The sequence below is a fragment of the Alternaria arbusti genome (genome assembly GCF_024043155.1).
Source record: "Alternaria arbusti strain BMP 1465 chromosome Unknown scaffold_1, whole genome shotgun sequence".
Lineage (NCBI taxonomy): Eukaryota > Fungi > Ascomycota > Dothideomycetes > Pleosporales > Pleosporaceae > Alternaria > Alternaria arbusti.
The window spans coordinates 177,869-196,391 of NW_026249941.1; the positions used below are offsets into that span (position 1 = coordinate 177,869).

Sequence of the window (18,523 nt, forward strand, 5' to 3'; positions counted from 1 at the left end):
GAAGGTACATATGCATTGCATCAACGGCAAAGACGGCCTTTGCGGTTTGTTGAGCGAGAGGATTTGAAAAAGGCTGCACAATGACATTGTATTTAGCTGCTCAAGCTAGAAGTGAGTACGTCTACGATCGCTTAACTGCAGGCAGGTGGCGTGGGTATCCGATTCCCCTGATCTCGCATGCAGCTCGCGGCAGTGCTGACTCGGCGCTAGAGCCTATTCTTACCAGGTGCGCTTAGCATATCATCGAGCATCAACGTGCAGGATCACACTTGTCTCCTTATGAATGAACAGACGGCAGGATGGAAGGGATTGCAGTGTATAAGAGAACGGGACGGGCGGAGGGCATTGTTGTGTGCACAGAACTTTCACTACCGCGCAGAAATGACCGCCTCTCCTCCTCCAGCCACTTCGTCCCGTACTTCATCTCTTTCCTTTACCAATACTCTTGCAACCCTACGTCACTTGGTCAAATGCTGCCGGGAAAGCACGCAATCGCCACCCACTAATAACACGAGTGATCAGTCAATGCGTCCAACGGTCCACGCAATTGAGCAGTCTAACGCATCACCTAACTTGCTCAAAGGCTCGCTCAACCAATCTCCTTCCAGCTCCTCTGTATCGAGCGTGTGCGAAGATGGGTACATCAACAAGAATCTCGCTATCACTCAACATATACCCATCGATTACCAACCCGACACATCTCAAGAGACATCTCAACCGCCACTTGATAGCGACGCGAAAACCTACATACGCAGTCGCGAAGATACTCTCGATCCTTTGAGTCCTTCGAATCAGCCATGCAATCGATCAGCGCCGCTTCAAGAACATTCTCCTCCAGCAGAATACGCAGAGAACTATACAGCGCCACTGACGAAGCAGTTGGACGAGAAAGATATCGGTGTTGTGACAACAGTTACAATGTCTTCGCAATTGTCGTCATCGATGCTCTCGAAGCCAAAGATCACATTTCGACATCGAGTGCGGGACATCTGTCTCCATTGGTTTACAGCATACCGAATACTCATCGGGCTCACCTTCGCTGTAAACATCGCAGTGTTCGCTGTCATGGTCAGAGGGAACCGTCACGACCATCTCGGCCTCTCTGGACCCCTGATTGCTGCCGCCGCCAATATCTTCGCCGCCATTTTCGTACGCCAGGAAGATCTTATCAACGTCTCCTTCTCCTTTGTAGCCAGAACGCCAGTAAGCCTACCATTATGGCTCCGGAAGATAATCGCAGACTTCCACCACTACGGCGGACTACACATCGGCTGCTCTATATCATCACTTCTATGGTACTGCTACTTTGTCTTCTTGGACACCAACCACTTCCTCGATCACTTCGGGCAGCGCAAGGCTTCTGGCTGGATGTGGGCCGACATCATCACCTGCTACGCCTTCCTCACAGCCATCTTGTGCATCTGCGTACTAGCGCATCCACACCTGCGCGTAAAGTTTCATGACGCCTTCGAAAAGACTCATCGCTTTGGTGGATGGACAGCGTTGTTGGTACTGTGGCTCAACGCAGGTGTGTCGAGTCGCAACCCCGGCAGCCCACCCCTTTACGCAAACGCCGCTCTCTGGCTGCTAGCCGCCACGACTTTCCTCATAATCCTCCCATGGACGCGTATACGGCGAGTACCGATAACTACCGAACCCGTCTCTAGCCGCGAAGTCAAGGTTACCTTCCCGTACAAAGACATGCCCTACACGTCCACCACACGCTTCTCGCTAAGCCCCGTCCTCGAATGGCACGCCTTCGCCACCGTCCCGTGCTCACCGTCTCCTGACGACCCTTTCGCATACATTGTCATCTCTCAAGCCGGCGACTGGACAAAGGCAATGATCAAATCTCCACCCACACACATGTGGCTTCGCAAACCCGCCGCCAAGAACTTCCTCTCTTTCGCTCCACTCTTCAACTCCCTGTTGCTCGTGGCTACAGGCGCAGGGATTGGCCCATTGCTCTCACTATTATGCTCACCTGCGATTGCGAAGATGCGCGAACAGGGCAGACAGGTTAGGGTCATGTGGTGCGTGTACGATCCCGATGCTGCGCATTGGCAGTTCGTCCAGGATATCATCCGTAAAGTGGATCCCGAGCCTAAGATCTTCGACTCGCGCGAGGGGAGACCGGATCTAGCGTTCGAAGCTGAGTTTATGAAAGAGCATTGTGGGATAGAAGCTGTGATGGTAGTAAGCAACCCGACGGTTACGAGGGAAATTGTTGAGGGGATCAAGGCAAAGAATGGTGCTGCATATGGCGCGGTGTTTGACTCTTAGATGTTATCGTTGGTTTAGTCTGGTGTGAGCATGGATATGCTCTGCTATCTGCATTGATGGTTCTGTTGCTCTTTTCGGTTATGTTCACTTCGGCTTTGGCTTCGGCCTCAGTCTAAGAGCAGGCTCTTCCGTCGCAGTAGAGCTGCGATTACATTCTTTATCTGTATGAACACTTCCCGGGTCGGGTTTCGATGATGACCGTGCATGCAGATTGTCAGTAACGTCGTGCGATATATCATTTCTTATGTAGTAAGACTGTCAAACAATCTCATTGTGTATCAGTTTATCTTGTCTCTCACGATGTCAAAGGTAAAAGCAAATGAAGACTAAAAATTACAATTTAGAAGTACTACTACTATAGCTACTACTAGGTATTAGAGCTGCCATTACAAGTCACCAGTTCTCTCGATGCAGTAACAGTCTTTACATGACCTCAACAACGGCGGGGCCAGCGATGATGGTGTCATCAGTAGCGGCAGTGTTGCAGCTGGTAAGGACAACGTAGCTCTGACCGGCAATGCCCTTCTCGGGGACGGTAACCTCGAAGCCACCCTCGACCATGGTAGCCTCAACGAAGACGGGGCCGGTAACGGTGATGAAAGCGGCGTAGACCTTGCCGTCGACCTTGTAGCCGGAGGTGGCGAGCATGACTTTGCTGCCAGCCTTGATCATCATGCTACCGTCAGAAGCGGAGGCAGCAAGAGTAGGGAACGCCTTGACGGGGAGGGGAGCGTTGGTCTCGGGGCAGGACTTGATGAACTGCGCAGCGAGGGTGTAGACCTCGTTGTAGCTCAACGGGTTGTCGAAGGGAGCGGGGAAAGGCGAAGCACCGACGGTGTTGCGGATGTATGCCGAGTGGCGGGCCTCGACAGTGAGGATGGAGCCAGCGGCAGTGAGGTAGGTCTTGGACATGATGTCGGCGGCGGCACCGAGGTAGGCGCTGACACCAACGCCCTCGAGGACACTGGCAGTGGCAAGGAAGGACGCAACGTCCTTGTAGCCGAAGTCGTAGGTGCAGGCCTCGACGGGCTTGGCTCCAGCAGCGCTGAGCGCACCGGTCAAGAAGGAAACGTGGGTCTCCTCATCGGAAGAGATAGTCTTGATGCGGTTGTAGGCCTCCTCGGAGAAGTTGGCGGCCTTGAAGTCCTCGACGGTGAACTTGGCGAGGGCCTCGCGGTAGAAGGTGTCCTCGAGGTGCTCGAGAGTGAGCGCGTAGTTGAGGATGACACCGTCAGTTACGCCATCAGCACGCTTGATGGGGGATGCGGTGGAGACAGCCGCAAGAGCAGCGATGGCAGCGATGGTAGACTTCATGGTGATGATGGAGTTGAGTAATTGAAACCGAGTAGATCGAGTGTGAGGAAAGACTGTAGATGCTCAGAGTAGTGAACTTGGTGAACTGTGAGATGCTTCTTTCAATCCAGCGGCACCAATCCTGTCTTATACCTCCCGTGTCCATTCCTCCAGGCCTCTTTGTCTCCGCCTCAATCTCCCGTAACCACCTCCATCACAAAGCTTACTACCCCTCTTCCAGCGTTCGCCCGCACCACCTCATCATCTCATCTCCCAAAACCTATAAGCTAGGCACAAAACATCCCGTAGACGGACATGCTTCCATCCGGCGCCAGTCGAGATCTCACAGCCCAAGCTGCCAGCACCCCCGATCAGTCTAACCTGAATGACTCCAAGTAAGGCCGCCGTCAATCCCAAATCAGGCCGAGACCAACGATCAGTATTACCTGATCGAGCACTGCAGCAAGGGCTGTTAGTGTGGAATGAGGGAGAGTGAACAAGTAACAAGGGTCCAAGGGCGATGTTCCCCGCAGAAAGTCGCGGTAAGTCGTTTAGTCATGTTTGTGTACCACGGAACCTTCACCTTCCGGACAGACGCTAGCGCGGTTAAGCTCAGAAATGACGTCGCGCTACTGCGAAACCATACCAATGCCGACCTAGTGCCTAGGTAATCTTGACCTTTTTAGTCAGGGGAGTAGGTTGTACAATTGTCATCTTTTGACTACATGTTCTGCGGAAGGTTTTTCTTCCTTCGCTCGCGGCGACCGTGGCTTGGGTGAGATGCAGATCTACGAGAGATAGACAGGGGAGGTTGTGATGGTGCTATGGAAAGGTGAGCTTCCGAGGGGCAATGTCGGTGGGAATGACTTGGTGGACGGGATGGACAGGTGGGTTGTTACGTGATGTGAGCTGTACAGAGGAGCCCAATTGCTAGAGGCTGCGAACTGAATGCGCCTTCTGCTTTCGTTGTCTTTTCTAGGAATGTCATCGTTCAAAGAGTCGCTGATAGGTCAGCTCATTATTCCAATAACGGTTCTTTCTCTGCGGAAATTCCTATCTGGAAAGGTATCCAAGACCGTGACCCCGGAATCACCACCGTTAGTACAAACGCCTCCAAACATCACGAGCGGAACTTCCCACCTCCACATTCTTCCATGCCAATTACCCTGGCCTAGCCAGGTACAGACCATGCGTTGATCTAATATCTAGCCGCCTTCTGTCGACGGTAAAGTCTGTCTCCGTACTTTAACCCGTTAGTGACGCCTTAAGTTCAGATTAGTTTGGTCTAGCTGCCGTGATGTTTGTTGTCGCTGCACCCTTGCTAACTTGTTTGCCTGCTGATCAACACTCTTTTCGCGGGATATATGGCCGATGCAGCGGGAAATAGGCGCGGGAACGTGATCAACTGTTTACTCGGAAGACGTTTGATCCGATCAGAGTTGAATTCATCGACCGGGTTTTCGGCTCGAGGGTTGCCACTTGTGTTTGGAATGGAGGTGGACTAGTTGGTAAGTTGTGGATGTGACTGGTAGCTTGTTTGGAGAACGGACGAGGCCGTATGCGGAGTATTGGTTGGTGTACGCCAGTGATAACTGCCGCGTTTCGATATGTCCTTAGGTCGCAATTGAAATTAAGAAAACTAGGGAGGTGAACTGTGCGCGTGCTCGAAGGCGATAGGTAACGGGATGGAGTACAAAGAAGGGTGTCGAAGGTCGTTCCTTTTCGGATTCCTTTCGCTTCTCCCTCGCTTCCCTCAGAGTTGACATATAATCATACTTCAGTCCTTCCCGATCGAAACAAAAAAACTCAAACGTCTCCTACCTTCAACACCACATCACCTACACAATGAAGTTCTCTACCTCTTTCGTCGGCGCTGCCGTCTTGCTTGCCAGCACTGTCTCTGCTGCGTAAGTCAACCTTTATCCCTACCACTCCCACCTTTATCCCCTCTGCCCAACCTAAGCTCACTCAAACTAACACTCCTTATAGCGAAGCCCCAGCCGTTACAACCACCCTGACCGCCAAGCCCGGCTGCCCCTCCGCCGCACCCGCCGATGTCATGGTTACGCGCTCCGCCGTTGCCGTACCATCTTGCGCCGCCGGCGCCAACGAGACCAAGCCCAGCATTGTCACCATGCCTGGCTACGGAACAGGCATGATGGGTAGCGCCACAGGTACAGGAATGATGCCGGAGTTCACTGGTGCGGCGTCGGCGAACATGATTAGCGGTGTTATCGTTGGTGTGTTTGGTGGATTGGCTGCTGCGCTCATGGTCTAAAGTTCTTGCGGAGGTGGACCGTGACGTGGATGTTGGCGATGTGGGATGGAGATGAAGAGATGTTTGATGCTTCAGGTGTCTGGTGCATAGACATAGAGGTTGTAAGAGCTGTGTTTTCTAGTCAATACCTTTTCGAAGAGATGGGGGAGATGATAGTAAGTAATGCTAATAGTGGTTGGGAGAATGTACAATGACTTCTCGGCTGGAAACATAGTCGTTATCACACATGAAGCACGTACCTTTACTAAGTTGCCGTGATCCTCGCTCCATGGATTCTCCTTCTCATTACCTGCGAGTGACGGGCATGTAGTAATCATCCCCGGTGGGTCCAGTTGACGCCATCTTCCATACCCACATGAGCACATACCCGCCGTGGAGCAAACTTTGACGCAACTCCATGACGCGGCCAGGTAACGTAAACTCGACAGACTTAAAAGCCAAAACGATACGTCTCTTGCATTTATATTCCCGTACATGCCCTATCTACAATGCTCTTCACATATTTTCGTCTCCGTAGCTTACAAAGCGCGGAGGAAAACGCAGCACAAGACCTTCAGACCTTGACAAATCCACACACACAATAGCCAGCCGGTTTCATCACATCCCGGTAATCATATATATACACAAGTAGAGGGCTCCTTCCCTCCTGAGATTATCCAATGTAAAGTACCTAACATGTCTCGATATAGGCTCATCCAGACGAATCCATTCCCAGAACACTGGTGTGGCATTCAAGCCCACAAAAGGAGGGAGCAAAAGAAAAAGGGCAGAACTGTGCCCCGAGTATACAATTCGCGGAAAGAGATCGATGGAGCGGTCGGAAAGAGTCGCCGCGATGATGCCGAAGATGAAGAACGCCCGCCAACGCCATGCCGTCATGCAAGAACTCGTATGAGAAGGGATGCTATACGCGCTCGTATCGTATCTAGTTGTCGTACGTCGAGGGTAACGATTTGCCGCCGCAATCGGGGATCTTAAGCCCGGGCTTCAGTTTGCGGTTGACGTCCATGAGACCCCACTTGTCTTCCCACTCTTTGCCCTTTTCGTTATACTGGATCTTCCATGGCTCGTCAAAGGCTGAGAACCTAGGGAAGTATTAGCGGCAGTCTATCGAGGCTGGATCACAGGGAGACTTACCAAAAGTACTCTGTCCCGTTAGTTAGACTTGGGCAAACCCAGTCTTCCATGAATTGGTTCATTTCGTCAATACCGGCAACAGAGCCTCCGGCGCAAGTGTCAGCTGCACCACAGTCGGTGCCGCCTCCAGATGGCCAGCCAACCTCGGCGATTACCTGGTGGATGTCATTCTGGGTTGCGGTCAACGACACGTCGTGGGTTTGCCAGAAGTTCCAGGTCCAGGCAGCCGCTTCCTTGACATCAACACCGGCAAAGAAGGGGTGAACGTTTGACATGACAATGTCGACCTTGGTGGCCATGTCGCCAGTCCAGTTGTCACCCAGATCAGCCATTGCGACAGGCAGCTGGCAGCTGTGGTCCGAGATGTTCTTGCGGAAGTCGGAAATGTGTCCCAGCAGCTCGGTCTCAGACAGGTCCTTGCGGTAAAGCACCTCGTTACCAATGATGATACCCTTGAAGTAGTCGCAGCCATAGTCATCGAGAATGTCCCATGTTTGGGAAATCTGACGCTCCGTTGTAGTGTCGTTCTTGTCGAGCCATACACCAAGCCAGATCTTCATGGTGTCCTTGATCTCCAGTTGGTTGATGGCGTGGATAAGCATCTGTGTTTGGTTGCAGTCGGTTCCGTACAAGCGGACTGAGTTGGTCAGTTGCGACATGACGGCCAAGTCTCGGGTGATGTTGTTCTGCGATGGTCCGACGTGGAGACAGTCTGGGTACTGTGTGTTCAGAGGAGTGTAGTCCATGCCGGGAAACACCTTATGCAAATCGGCGTTGTTCATCAAGGCCTTGATCTCGGAAGAGTCCTTGCCGAGGTCCTCCTTGTTGTCTTTGGCGATATCGTCAGCAGATTGAGCAGACTTAGCAGCGCCGTCCTTTGCACCGCCACCCTTTCCGACAGTAGCACCGAGGACACCGCCCAGAATTGCACCTGCGAGGATGAGGGTGATGATGGCAATGGCGATCCACATGCGCTTCTTCCTCTTCTTCAAGTCGTCTTCTGCTTTCCAACTTGCAACCTTTTCTGGGACAAGCTCTCCACTTCCGTTGACCATGGGTACGGCGTCGTACTTGGTACCGTCGCGTGAGGCAGCAAAAGCACCAGCGCCCGCTGCGGCAGCAACGCCTCCGTTGTTTATCGATGACCCTGGCGAGCCATTGCGACTGCTGCCGTCCCGCGAGCCACCGAATGGCACGAAAGAGCGTCGCTTGTTTTGTGGAGAGTTGTGGTCTGGGCCCATTCCCCAGTCGTCATCGTTGTCGACATCGAGCGGGTTGATCTGGCCCATCTGCGGCGCGAGGTTCTGAGCGGACGAAGAGTAGCGGTTGTAGGGCGTGTCGGCGTAGGGGACGCCGCTGTGCGGGGAGTGTGGCATGCTGTACATGGAGCTGTCACTCGAGTACATGCCGCCGACGAGTGGTGCGCCGGAACCGTAGGAGCGTTGCGAGTACATTGGGCGTGGAACCATGGGCTGGTCGTGACCATTGGGGTCATTGAAGGGTGATGACTGCGAGTTCCTGTTGGGGACGCCCATGGGCCGTCCTGGGCCAGCCATGCCTCGTGCAGCGTGCAGGCCGCTCTCGCGTGGGTGGGAGCCAGCGACGCCGCTGGCGATGCCGTTGATGCCGCCGCCCGGAGCCGTCTCGCCCATGTTGTCTGAGCCGGGGGTGACGCCTGGGGTCGAGTAGTCGGAGTAGTTATTGGGGTCGGTATACTGGCGCTGGGCGTGGAGGCCTACGGGAGTGCGATGGGCTGGCGGAGGCGGCGGATTGTCGTCGGACGGGAGGGCGTCGTGCTGCTGTCCTAATGGCCAGGCCTGGGGTTGCTGGAAAGCCATTGTGAGTGCTTGTTCGAGGTTTTGCTACACACCTCGCGTGCAGAGGCGAAAACAACCTGCGCGGGCAACGCTTGGTGGAGGTCGCGGACGGCGGCGCGCCGCTCTGCGGATCGAATGGAGGCGGACTATGGCTGGGCCTGGCTAGTGTTTGCGGCGCGGAACACGGTTGGCTGGGTGGTTTGTTCTTCACGGCGTGGGATCTCGCAGGGATCCGGGCAAAACGAGCGAAAAAGATAATGCTGAGGCAGCGTGTCGCAGAGGCGCAGGCGCGGTCGCAGTGGTGGAGAGAAGGTCGGAGTCGTGCAGTGGCCGAGATGATGCAGGTGTGTTAGGCGGGTAACACGGCGCTGGCACGACAGAGGCTGACGGCTGCGACTGCGCGATGCGCTAGCCCGCTAATTCACCCAGGAAACCACCACGGAACCCACTGTGACGTCTCCGCCAATGCACCAGCCCCAAACACACTCAACAGGTTTTGCGACAAGATAACGCCTATACCGACTGCCCGCCTTTTCCCCCCGACAATGGCCCTTCTGGCGCCTACGCCGGTCTCGTTCATATCACGATCTCCCTCGTGTCTGCCTCTTCCTGCGCTGTGTTCCCTCGCGCCTGCCTGTGCGCCCAATGCAGGCAAGAGCGATATGCCCTCAACCAGAACAAGCAGTTGCAGTGAGGCCTTGGCGCAGCCGCGGGAAGCCCCATCCACAACGGCAAGTGCTAGGGTGGAGCCAGAGGCAATTTCCCATATCAGTTGGACCTTTCACGTTTATTGCCGCGAAGCCTCTCTGGTATCCTCCCTTTAATCCCCTGCTCATCCTGCACGCCTTGCACCTCGTCTGCTGTCGTCTCCGCTGCCTGCAACTGCCATGGACGTCTTGTCCGCGTTCCTTCCATGTTCTATTCCTAGCTCCTCGTGTCAGCCGCTACCGCAAACGGCTCCACCGTGGAATCTGGAGCGACCTACTTTAACCCATTTAGTCTGCATTCAACGCCGCATAGCCTCAAAGTCGCCTTCGTCTTTGCAACTTTTTCACTCACTCCCACCTGCTCATTCGAGGTCGTGTCTCAGCCTGGGCATGCGCGACATCCAACGCCCTTGTAGCGATCTGACCGCCGTGGTGAAACACAAACACCAGATCAAGATCGCCATCGGTCCCCGGCTGATAAGACATGTTGTGCTCACCACTCGCTCCTACCCCGCGCCATTGAGCGAATCTAATCCCGCCGTGCATTCGGCGCCGCGTCAGCGTCAAGTCATCCTACCAGACTCTAGCAGCCTCGACTTCTCTGGCTCGACTGTCAACACGCGCAGCCACCCAGCCTCCCGTCTGCTGCATACCTCATGTACCACGTCACGTCTCTGCAGTCACAGTATTGGCCTGCATGCACCACGCCGCGCAATACATCTCAGCACGTTCTCATGTCTATGTTAACCAAATATCACCGACTGCAGCAAGCCAAGCTTCAATGGTAAGCCGGACCATGTTTCACATCGCCCACACAGGCAACTAGGGCGATTCACCCCGATAAATTTAACGTCTGTCCACGACTTTCCACGTTCAAAGTCTGAATTCGTTACTTGCGAAGGCCAATTTCCATCATCTGTTTGACCTGCATGTGCTAGAAGATCGCCATGCTTCCATTTCTCGGTCCATAGATCAGGGTAGTGTTCGCGCTCCTTCCTATTCTCATCAGTTCATCTGCGATTCCTGCATAGTCTTTTACAATCCGAACAAGCATGGTTGAGTGTGCTATGGTGTAAAGGGTTGGCCTGATGATCAATATCTACTTATGAACGCGTCTACGTAACGGTACGGACTTGGCGCAAATACTACCTCATACGTGAACAACTTGAGATAGCCAATACTCCTCAGGGTCGGAGCAAGGCAAACTACAGCCTCGGCGCAATCAACCTCCGATTGTATCTACACGGCGCGATATTATTGGAAGGCACCTGGGAGAATGGACGCCTCGTCGAGTCTAAGCCCAGAAGGTGTATCGCTTGGCGCATGATTTTCCTAATTCAGACATCTCCATTATCACAACGAGGACATCAGCCTTGATGATAGAATGGGAAGAGGAACATCGAGCAACGTTTGCGTATATATGTTTCTCCCCTTGCACCTCAGTCGAATTCTTCATGTCAATTTCCCAGCTATTCCATTTTCCAATATCTCCTGAAGCAATGCCACCCCATTCAACAATCCACACCACCATCGCCAGCCTGACCACCGGCCCCCCTCTCGTCATCGCTATCATAGGCGGAACCTCAGGCATCGGATCCTACATTGCCAAAGCCTTCGCCTCGGTTTACCACAACTCGAAATCCAAACTACGCGTCTATATTGTCGGCCGCAACGCCTCGCGCGCAGAAACTTTGCTTGCAGAAGTGCGCTCCACAAGCCCAAGTTCAGAATGGCGATTCATAAAGGCCCATGACTTGGCGCTGATGAGCGATGTCGACGCCATATGTGCGCAAATCAAGAAGTATGAAGAAGACCCATTGAACGGGGGAGAACCGAGGATAGATATGCTATACATAACCCAAGCAGAGTCACCACTTGCACCATCGCCGCGTAAGTCTTTCCCATCTGCATTCGCTTCCAGCAAGAAGTGAGCCGAGAAAACCACCCTCCCCATCACCCCAACTAACCAACCTCACCAGCAACAAAAGAAGGTCTCGACACCCAAGTCTCCCTCCTATACTACTCCCGCATCCGCTTTATCCTCGCCCTTACACCCCTTCTTCTGCGCTCTCAAAATCCAAGCGGCGCCCACGTCATCTCCGTCTTTGCAGGCACGATCGAAGATCCCATCTCCCCGTCTGCCCTTCCAATCGGCCCACCAACGCCTGGAAAGCACGGCGTCACATCGGTCCGCACGCACGTCGCTTTCATGAAGACCTTCATGTTCGAGGCCCTAGCCGAAGAACACGCTGGCAAAATCGCTTTCATACACATTTATCCGGGGTTGGTTGACGGTCCAACGTTCCTTAGTAAAGTGAATCCACTGTGGTTTCGCGTGCTGTGGCGCATAGCTAAGGTGTTGATGGCATGGTACATGACGAGTCCAACGGTGTGTGGTGAGGTCATGGTGTTTCTGGGTATGGGCAGGTATCCCGCAAGGGACGTCGGTGTATGGGTCAAAGAGGGCGAGGGAGGGAAGACGGTGGCTGATGTGGCGTTTAGTAGTACACGGGAGAGGGGAGGAGGTGCATATACGGTGGGGCAGAGGGGTGATGAGAAAAAGCAAGTTAGTTATGCCAAGCTGAGGCAGAGTGACACGAGGGACAGGGTTTGGAAACATACCATGGGTATATTGGGGAGTGTTCCAGGTTTGAGTGAGTAAGTTGTGAGGAGGAAGGGGGCTTGTATATGACGAAACGTCATCCATGCATTGTTTGGAAAAGAAACGTGGGGACATCAGACTGATAGATGAAGATCGTATTTTGTATCTTGCACCACCTCAAACAGGGAACAGGCGTGTTTATAACGACCAGATCTATGTAGGACTCCTCTAACGGAACACAGTTGCGCAGCTCAGAAAGTAACATTGCAGCCATCACTGCCAGAGGTGTTCGCAATTCCAGTCTTGCACCACGCCACCACCGAAAGCAGCGTGGAGACTAAACGAATCAGTCTGGCAATCGGCAAACTCGGCGGCGAGCCCAGCAAAGTCGTTGAGGTATTGCTCGGCAGTCTCTCCACGGATTCCTGGCCCATGAGTTGCTGGAAGCGGGTTGGGCGTTTGCTTCGAACTGACAGGCCATGTAGGCGTAACTTTTGGAGGTGGGCGTATTGAGGACGATTTCGCGCGCTTAGCTAGTGACTCAGCGTCGTCTCGTTCATGCTGATGACCGCTGGCGGTAAGCTTGGGTGGCAACAGCTGCTCCATGCAGGCAGCCATTGTTCTCCTAGTGGTAGAATGGAGCTCGTAAAGTCGTCCTGGGGATGATTCAGGGAGCTGTACGCATTTTAGCGCCAACGAAAGGAAGATGATATCTTTGAGATCATCTGCTTCGCCACGACCCAGTCTCGCGATGAGGTAGTTGATAGTCTGCTCTATCTTTGCGACGAGTACATGTTCGTTGTGTCCAGACATCTGTTGCTCTAGGTGTTGGCCATGCGAGCTGGCCTGGCGGAGATGCTTGATGCGTTGGCATACTGTGAGAGCAGACCACAGGATATCTTTTTTGCACAACCAGAAGTAAAGATCCTCCTGTGACGGTGACGTATCTTCAAGCGCTTGAGGGTAATAGAAGTTTGAATAAGAGAGTATGGCCACCGATGAATCGACACATTGTACCCAGGCCTCTGCGACTTCTTGCTACCAAGTTGTTAGCACAAACTTTACCCCAGAGGAAGATAGGAGACCTCTAATTCTTGGAAGAACGTTCGACGAATTCTGCGTTCAAGATTTCATCGTCTGCGTAATAGCTAAGAAAACACGTACTGATTATAGGTCAGCTAGACATCTTACAAAGTATCCGCGGGGGCTAATTTACCTTGATAATCCTGATAGTCGAAGAGGAGTGGTCTGTATAAGCACAATAGCGATCGTCGAAGGTAAAAGTCTAGGAGAATGCGATGCAGAAATCCACCTCGATCGCCGGTTGCTGGCTGGCTGTGTTGCAGGCTGAGGGTCAACGGTAGAGAGCAACAAGATCTTTGGATTTCACGCCCTATTTCAATCGCCTCGCCCACATCAGGGATTGGGCGTTGTACAAGCGAGGAAGCCCTGATTCGATGCGGAAGAGACATAGCAAGATATATCTGGTAGAGGCTGTCAGTCAGATCGCAAAGCGGGCGGGGAGGAGGTAGCTTCGATGAAGACTCGTCAAAGTCCTCGTCATAGAGATTTGCCGGTACCGGACAGTAAGATCCGAGCTCTGGGATTACCAAGGGCATACCCGTCATGATAGATACTTGTACTTCCGTTTCCAAAACAGACGCCCATAGCCGCTTTCGCATCTCCATCTGGTACGGCGAAAGATGCTTTATCTTCGCAGGATCTATGTGCAAACCCATGGTCATAGCTGACCGCATTATGGCACCGCTGCGGCTCCAAATTCTATCTGGGTCAGAGTGGCTTACGCTACCAGACAGTAGCACAAGTAATTCGACTTGAAGAGTTGATAGCTCCGTTCGCTGCTTTCGTCCAAGTTCCCCGAGCCATGCCTGGATGTGGTCGATAGCTGCACCCCGCAAATAGGCTCTGTAATCGTCTGCTTCATCGGTCTTGGCCGTATCGTCGAGCAAGTAAGCCCTGGTCATAACGCTCGTGAGCAGTGCGAGGATGCTGGATGTAGAATCAAGCCCAGATCCGCTGTCAAGCCACAGTCTTTCATACTGACGCATGAAAGTGGGACGGTGTAGAACGCGCATGGTACGCTCAAAATACTGGAAGTATATGGAGATCAGCTTGTCACAATACGGCTTTGGTGGAAGAGACTCCCATAGCTTTAGTAACGATGGCGATCATCCAGAATCATGCTTCCGCTCAGGCGGCCGAATTGGATCTCCCTTTGACTTGCTTTGAAGAAATTTGACTTTCTTTGCAGACGCCATCAACTGCTCATCACTAGCCATCTTGTTGAGGAAGTCCTTGACATCGAGGAACTGTGTTCTGTCAGTATCATGTTTCACAGATGGTTTCCAATCCTCTTGCCTGATTAAGGAGCGTAGTTTTGTCATTCTGCCCAAAATACCGTGATCTACCTCCTTCAGCCACGACTGTGCCAACGAGAGGCAAGTCTGCTGTCGGTGTTGACTGCTCGACCTCTGCTTTTATTGGATGTTCGCGCGCACGTTCAAAGCAATACATGTCGACATCTGGTAAGGCTCAATGCCTGGGTAAGATAGCAAATCCTACTGGCACGGGCCAAAGAATTATTGATGCGCCGTCTGGCAAAGGATGTGAAGGATGCTTTGTGTCTACCGACTCTGGATGTAATTGCCGCATTGGAGTTTGCGGCTAAAGACATGTGAGGGATGCGCGGACGGGTCTTTCCTCAAACTGCAAGCAAGGCGGCAAGCTAATGCACGTCCGCGGCGTAGTCGAGGTGTCCACTAACCCCTGACAGGGACGGCACTTAAGCGTTGTCGAGTGCCATGATCCAAAGACACTCTCGAGTTATCTATCTAAAGATGGCTAGGTAGCTTCATGGTCGTGTAAGAGGAAGGATAGTAGTGACGAAAATATGCTAAAGGCCTACGGTGCACCTGAATAGAGGTGCTGGAAGGGTTAGCTAACGTAACCTAACAAAAGGCCTGTCATAGCATGCATGCCGTGATGGGACCACGAATCGAGGCACGTGACACTATATCAGCAATTGGCACGTGAAGCTCGTCGGTCGCACCGACTGTCGCGTGTGTTTGTGTTGAGAGTCGAGGGTGGTGAAGGAGTCTGGAAGGCGGTGGTGACGTCTAGCTTGATTCGCCTAGAACCCCACACCGAAGGTCCCTGAGAGCAACGGCGAGATTTGCCCGCCATAACAACACGTAGCTTCCCAATCCGCAAGTAGCAATTGGCATACATTCCACACATCAATTGCGTCTCCCATAACCACCCATTGGAACATTGACCGCATTTTGGCATCTCCTGCAGGTAAGTGCCAGGGAACAGCTGCAGGCCCCACCTGCATCTGAAGCTCTCTGGACACAGTAGCTAACAGCTCCCCTCGCGTTCTGCAGCTATCCGACGTCCATCATGAGCAACCTCTTCGAAGCCAAAGTCAAGAGCGTCCTTTCCGGCGACACCGTCGTTCTCCACAACATCAACAACCCAAAAGCAGAGCGCACACTGAGCTTAGCCTTTGTCACCGCGCCGAGACTGCGACGAGAGGGAGACGAGCCCTTTGCCTTCGAGTCACGCGACTATCTCCGCCGTCTGCTGGTAGGCAAGGTCGTCCGCTTCCAAGTCCTCTACAAGATCCCGACGGGCGCGAACCGCGAATATGGCCTCATCGTCACACCGAACAAGGAGATACTGCCGCAACAAGCCGTCGCGGCGGGCTGGGTGAAGCTGCGCGACGACGCCGGCCGCAAGGAAGACTCGGATGAGGCTGCCAACCTACTCGAGCGACTGCAAGTAGACGAGGCGCGCGCTAGGGCAGACTCCAAGGGCCTCTGGGCGGAGACTGGCGGCAGGATCAACTCGTCGTCAGAGCTGAGTGACGCGACCAAGTTCGTGGAGCAGAACAAGGGCAAGGACATCGATTCGATTGTCGAAAAGGTCTTGTCCGGTGACCGCCTCATCGTGCGATTCCTCCTCTCGCCCACCGAACACGTACAAACAATGGTCCTCCTCGCCGGTGTCCGCGCCCCCGCAACACAGCGAACAAATCCTTCCGACGGGAAGGTGCAGCCAGCCGAGCCGTTCGGTGACGACGCCCAACAATTCGTCGAGACGAGGCTGTTACAGCGAGGAGTCCTCGTCGAGGTTCTGGGAACAACACCGAATGGCCAAATTGTCGCAGACGTCAAGCATCCTACCCAGGGCAGCATCACACCTTTCCTGCTCAAGAACGGCTTGGCCAAATGTACCGACCACCACACCACCCTCCTCGGCCAGAAGATGGGCATACTTAGGGGCGCTGAGAAACAAGCAAAGGACGGCCGCCTGGGTGTATACAAGGAACATGTTGCGCCCAAGATCAGCAAGGCTGGAGAGCAAGAAGCCACCGTTAGCCGTGTCCAGAGCGCAGACACCATTTTCATCCGGAACAAGGCAGGCGCGGAGAAGCGCATCAACCTCAGCAGCGTCCGTCAACCCAAGCCTACCGATCCCAAGCAATCGCCATGGGTAGCCGAGGCCAAGGAGTTCTTGCGCAAGAAGCTCATCGGCAAGCACGTCAAGTTCCACGTAGACGGGAAGCGACCGGCGACCGAGGGCTACGATGAGCGCGAAATGTGCACCGTCACCTTTCAGGGCAAGAACGTTGGTCTGATGCTTGTAGAGAGCGGCATGGCATCCGTCATCCGCCACCGACAAGACGATGCCGACAGGAGCCCCATCTACGACGATCTTCTGCTGGCCGAGTCCACCGCACAAGCTGAGAAGAAGGGTCTCTGGTCAGACAAGTCGCCCTCTGTCAAGCAGTACGTCGACTACTCAGAGTCGCTCGAGAAGGCCAAGCGCCAACTCACTCTGCTTTCACGCCAACGCAAGGTACCAGCCATTGTCGATTTCGTCAAGTCTGGCTCGCGCTTCACTGTACTAGTCCCTCGCGAGAACGCCAAGCTCACCTTCGTCCTCTCCGGTATCCGCGCACCTCGATCGGCGAGAAACGACAGCGAGAAGGGCGAACCTTTCGGTAAGGAGGCCCATGAATTCGCGAACCGCCGCTGCCAACAGCGAGACGTCGAGATCGATGTCGAGGACTGTGACAAGGTCGGTGGCTTCATTGGCACTCTGTACATTAACCGTGAGAACTTTGCGAAGACACTGGTTGAGGAAGGTCTGGCTACTGTACATGCCTACTCAGCAGAGAAGTCTGGAAACGCAAACGAACTATTCGCAGCCGAGCAGAAAGCCAAGGACGCACGAAAGAACCTGTGGCAAGACTACGACCCGTCTCAGGAAGAAGAGGACGGCGAGGCAGCGGTAGCTACCGAAGCTACCAACGGTGACGCCGCATCATCAAGAAAGGCAGACTACCGCGATGTTATGATCACCCACGTCGAAGATGACGGAAGGCTTCGTCTCCAACAGATCGGCAGCGGGACATCAGCGCTGACATCACTCATGAGCGCCTTCAGCAAGTTCCACCTCAACCCTGCAAACAGCAGTGGCCTGCCAGACGCGCCCAAGGCGGGCGAGTTTGTAGCAGCCAAGTTCACTGCCGACGACCAGTGGTACCGTGCGCGCATTCGACGCAACGACCGCGAGAACAAGAAGGCCGAGGTTGTCTACATCGACTACGGTAACTCAGAGACAATCCCGTGGTCTCGTCTTCGCCCTCTCTCACAAGCCGAGTTCCTGCCATCGAAGCTGAAGCCACAGGCCGTAGAGGCTCAACTGGCGTTCATTCAACTCCCTGGCAACTCCGAGTACCTTGCCGATGCCGTCAGCTTCATCTCACAAGAGACAGCTGACCGTGAGCTCGTCGCAAGAGTCGAGGCCACCGAGAAGGACGGCATGCTTTGGGTGACACTGTACAACCCGGACCAGAGCAAGGACGGCACTGAAAGCATCAACGCCGACATTCTTAGCGAAGGTCTTGCGATGGTACCCAAGAAGCTGCGCCCGTGGGAGCGCTCGGCCAACGTGCTGGCTGCCATGAAGAAGAAGCAGGACGTGGCCAAGGAGGAGCGCCGCGGTCAGTGGGAGTATGGTGATCTCACTGAGGACTAAGCCTGTACATAGTTTTACTGTTGCATAGCAAGGAAAATAGCGGCACCGAGTGCGAATACTGTACCATAAAAGCATGTATTACGATTTGCACACAGGCAACACCCTTACATTTCACATGTGCTACCAAAAAATGCCTCGTGATGGAGGTCTGGCACCGAAGCTGCGAAGACGGCCAGGTGGAGGCTTAGGCGGAGATGACGACGAGGTGATTGGCGGCTTCGGCCATCCCCCACCCATCCACGGCAGCGCGCTGAGGCGGTGCCTGTAGGCAACCACCAAAATGCACCCCAGTCACGCTGAACACGGGTCTTGCGCCATGACGGCTACCTTCCAGGCAGGC

At 53.9% G+C, this 18,523-nt stretch overlaps 7 protein-coding genes across 7 annotated transcripts; 4 read left to right on the top strand and 3 right to left on the bottom strand.

The window, feature by feature from the left end:
- Positions 1-942: 942 nt before the first annotated feature.
- J4E86_000070 (uncharacterized protein) lies at positions 943-2,283 on the top strand (the record flags this gene model as incomplete). Its single annotated transcript, XM_051440647.1, has 1 exon — positions 943-2,283. The coding sequence occupies one exon, from the start codon at positions 943-945 to the stop codon at positions 2,281-2,283; it is 1,341 nt and encodes a 446-aa protein (XP_051306818.1).
- A 423-nt stretch (positions 2,284-2,706) lies between these two features.
- On the bottom strand, positions 2,707-3,597 carry J4E86_000071 (uncharacterized protein; the record flags this gene model as incomplete). Its single annotated transcript, XM_051440648.1, has 1 exon — positions 2,707-3,597. One exon carries the CDS (start codon positions 3,595-3,597, stop codon positions 2,707-2,709), a length of 891 nt encoding a protein of 296 aa, XP_051306819.1.
- Positions 3,598-5,421: 1,824 nt separating this feature from the next.
- Positions 5,422-5,854, top strand: J4E86_000072 (uncharacterized protein; the record flags this gene model as incomplete). Its single annotated transcript, XM_051440649.1, has 2 exons — positions 5,422-5,483; positions 5,566-5,854. 2 exons carry the CDS (start codon positions 5,422-5,424, stop codon positions 5,852-5,854), a joined length of 351 nt encoding a protein of 116 aa, XP_051306820.1.
- Positions 5,855-6,779: 925 nt separating this feature from the next.
- On the bottom strand, positions 6,780-8,829 carry J4E86_000073 (uncharacterized protein; the record flags this gene model as incomplete). The annotated part of the gene is made up of 2 exons (XM_051440650.1): positions 6,780-6,939; positions 6,992-8,829. 2 exons carry the CDS (start codon positions 8,827-8,829, stop codon positions 6,780-6,782), a joined length of 1,998 nt encoding a protein of 665 aa, XP_051306821.1.
- Positions 8,830-11,014: 2,185 nt separating this feature from the next.
- Positions 11,015-12,177, top strand: J4E86_000074 (uncharacterized protein; the record flags this gene model as incomplete). Its single annotated transcript, XM_051440651.1, has 2 exons — positions 11,015-11,405; positions 11,495-12,177. 2 exons carry the CDS (start codon positions 11,015-11,017, stop codon positions 12,175-12,177), a joined length of 1,074 nt encoding a protein of 357 aa, XP_051306822.1.
- Positions 12,178-12,390: 213 nt separating this feature from the next.
- On the bottom strand, positions 12,391-12,930 carry J4E86_000075 (uncharacterized protein; the record flags this gene model as incomplete). The annotated part of the gene is made up of 1 exon (XM_051440652.1): positions 12,391-12,930. One exon carries the CDS (start codon positions 12,928-12,930, stop codon positions 12,391-12,393), a length of 540 nt encoding a protein of 179 aa, XP_051306823.1.
- A 2,607-nt stretch (positions 12,931-15,537) lies between these two features.
- On the top strand, positions 15,538-18,183 carry J4E86_000076 (uncharacterized protein; the record flags this gene model as incomplete). Its single annotated transcript, XM_051440653.1, has 1 exon — positions 15,538-18,183. One exon carries the CDS (start codon positions 15,538-15,540, stop codon positions 18,181-18,183), a length of 2,646 nt encoding a protein of 881 aa, XP_051306824.1.
- Between the last annotated feature and the right edge of the window lie 340 nt (positions 18,184-18,523).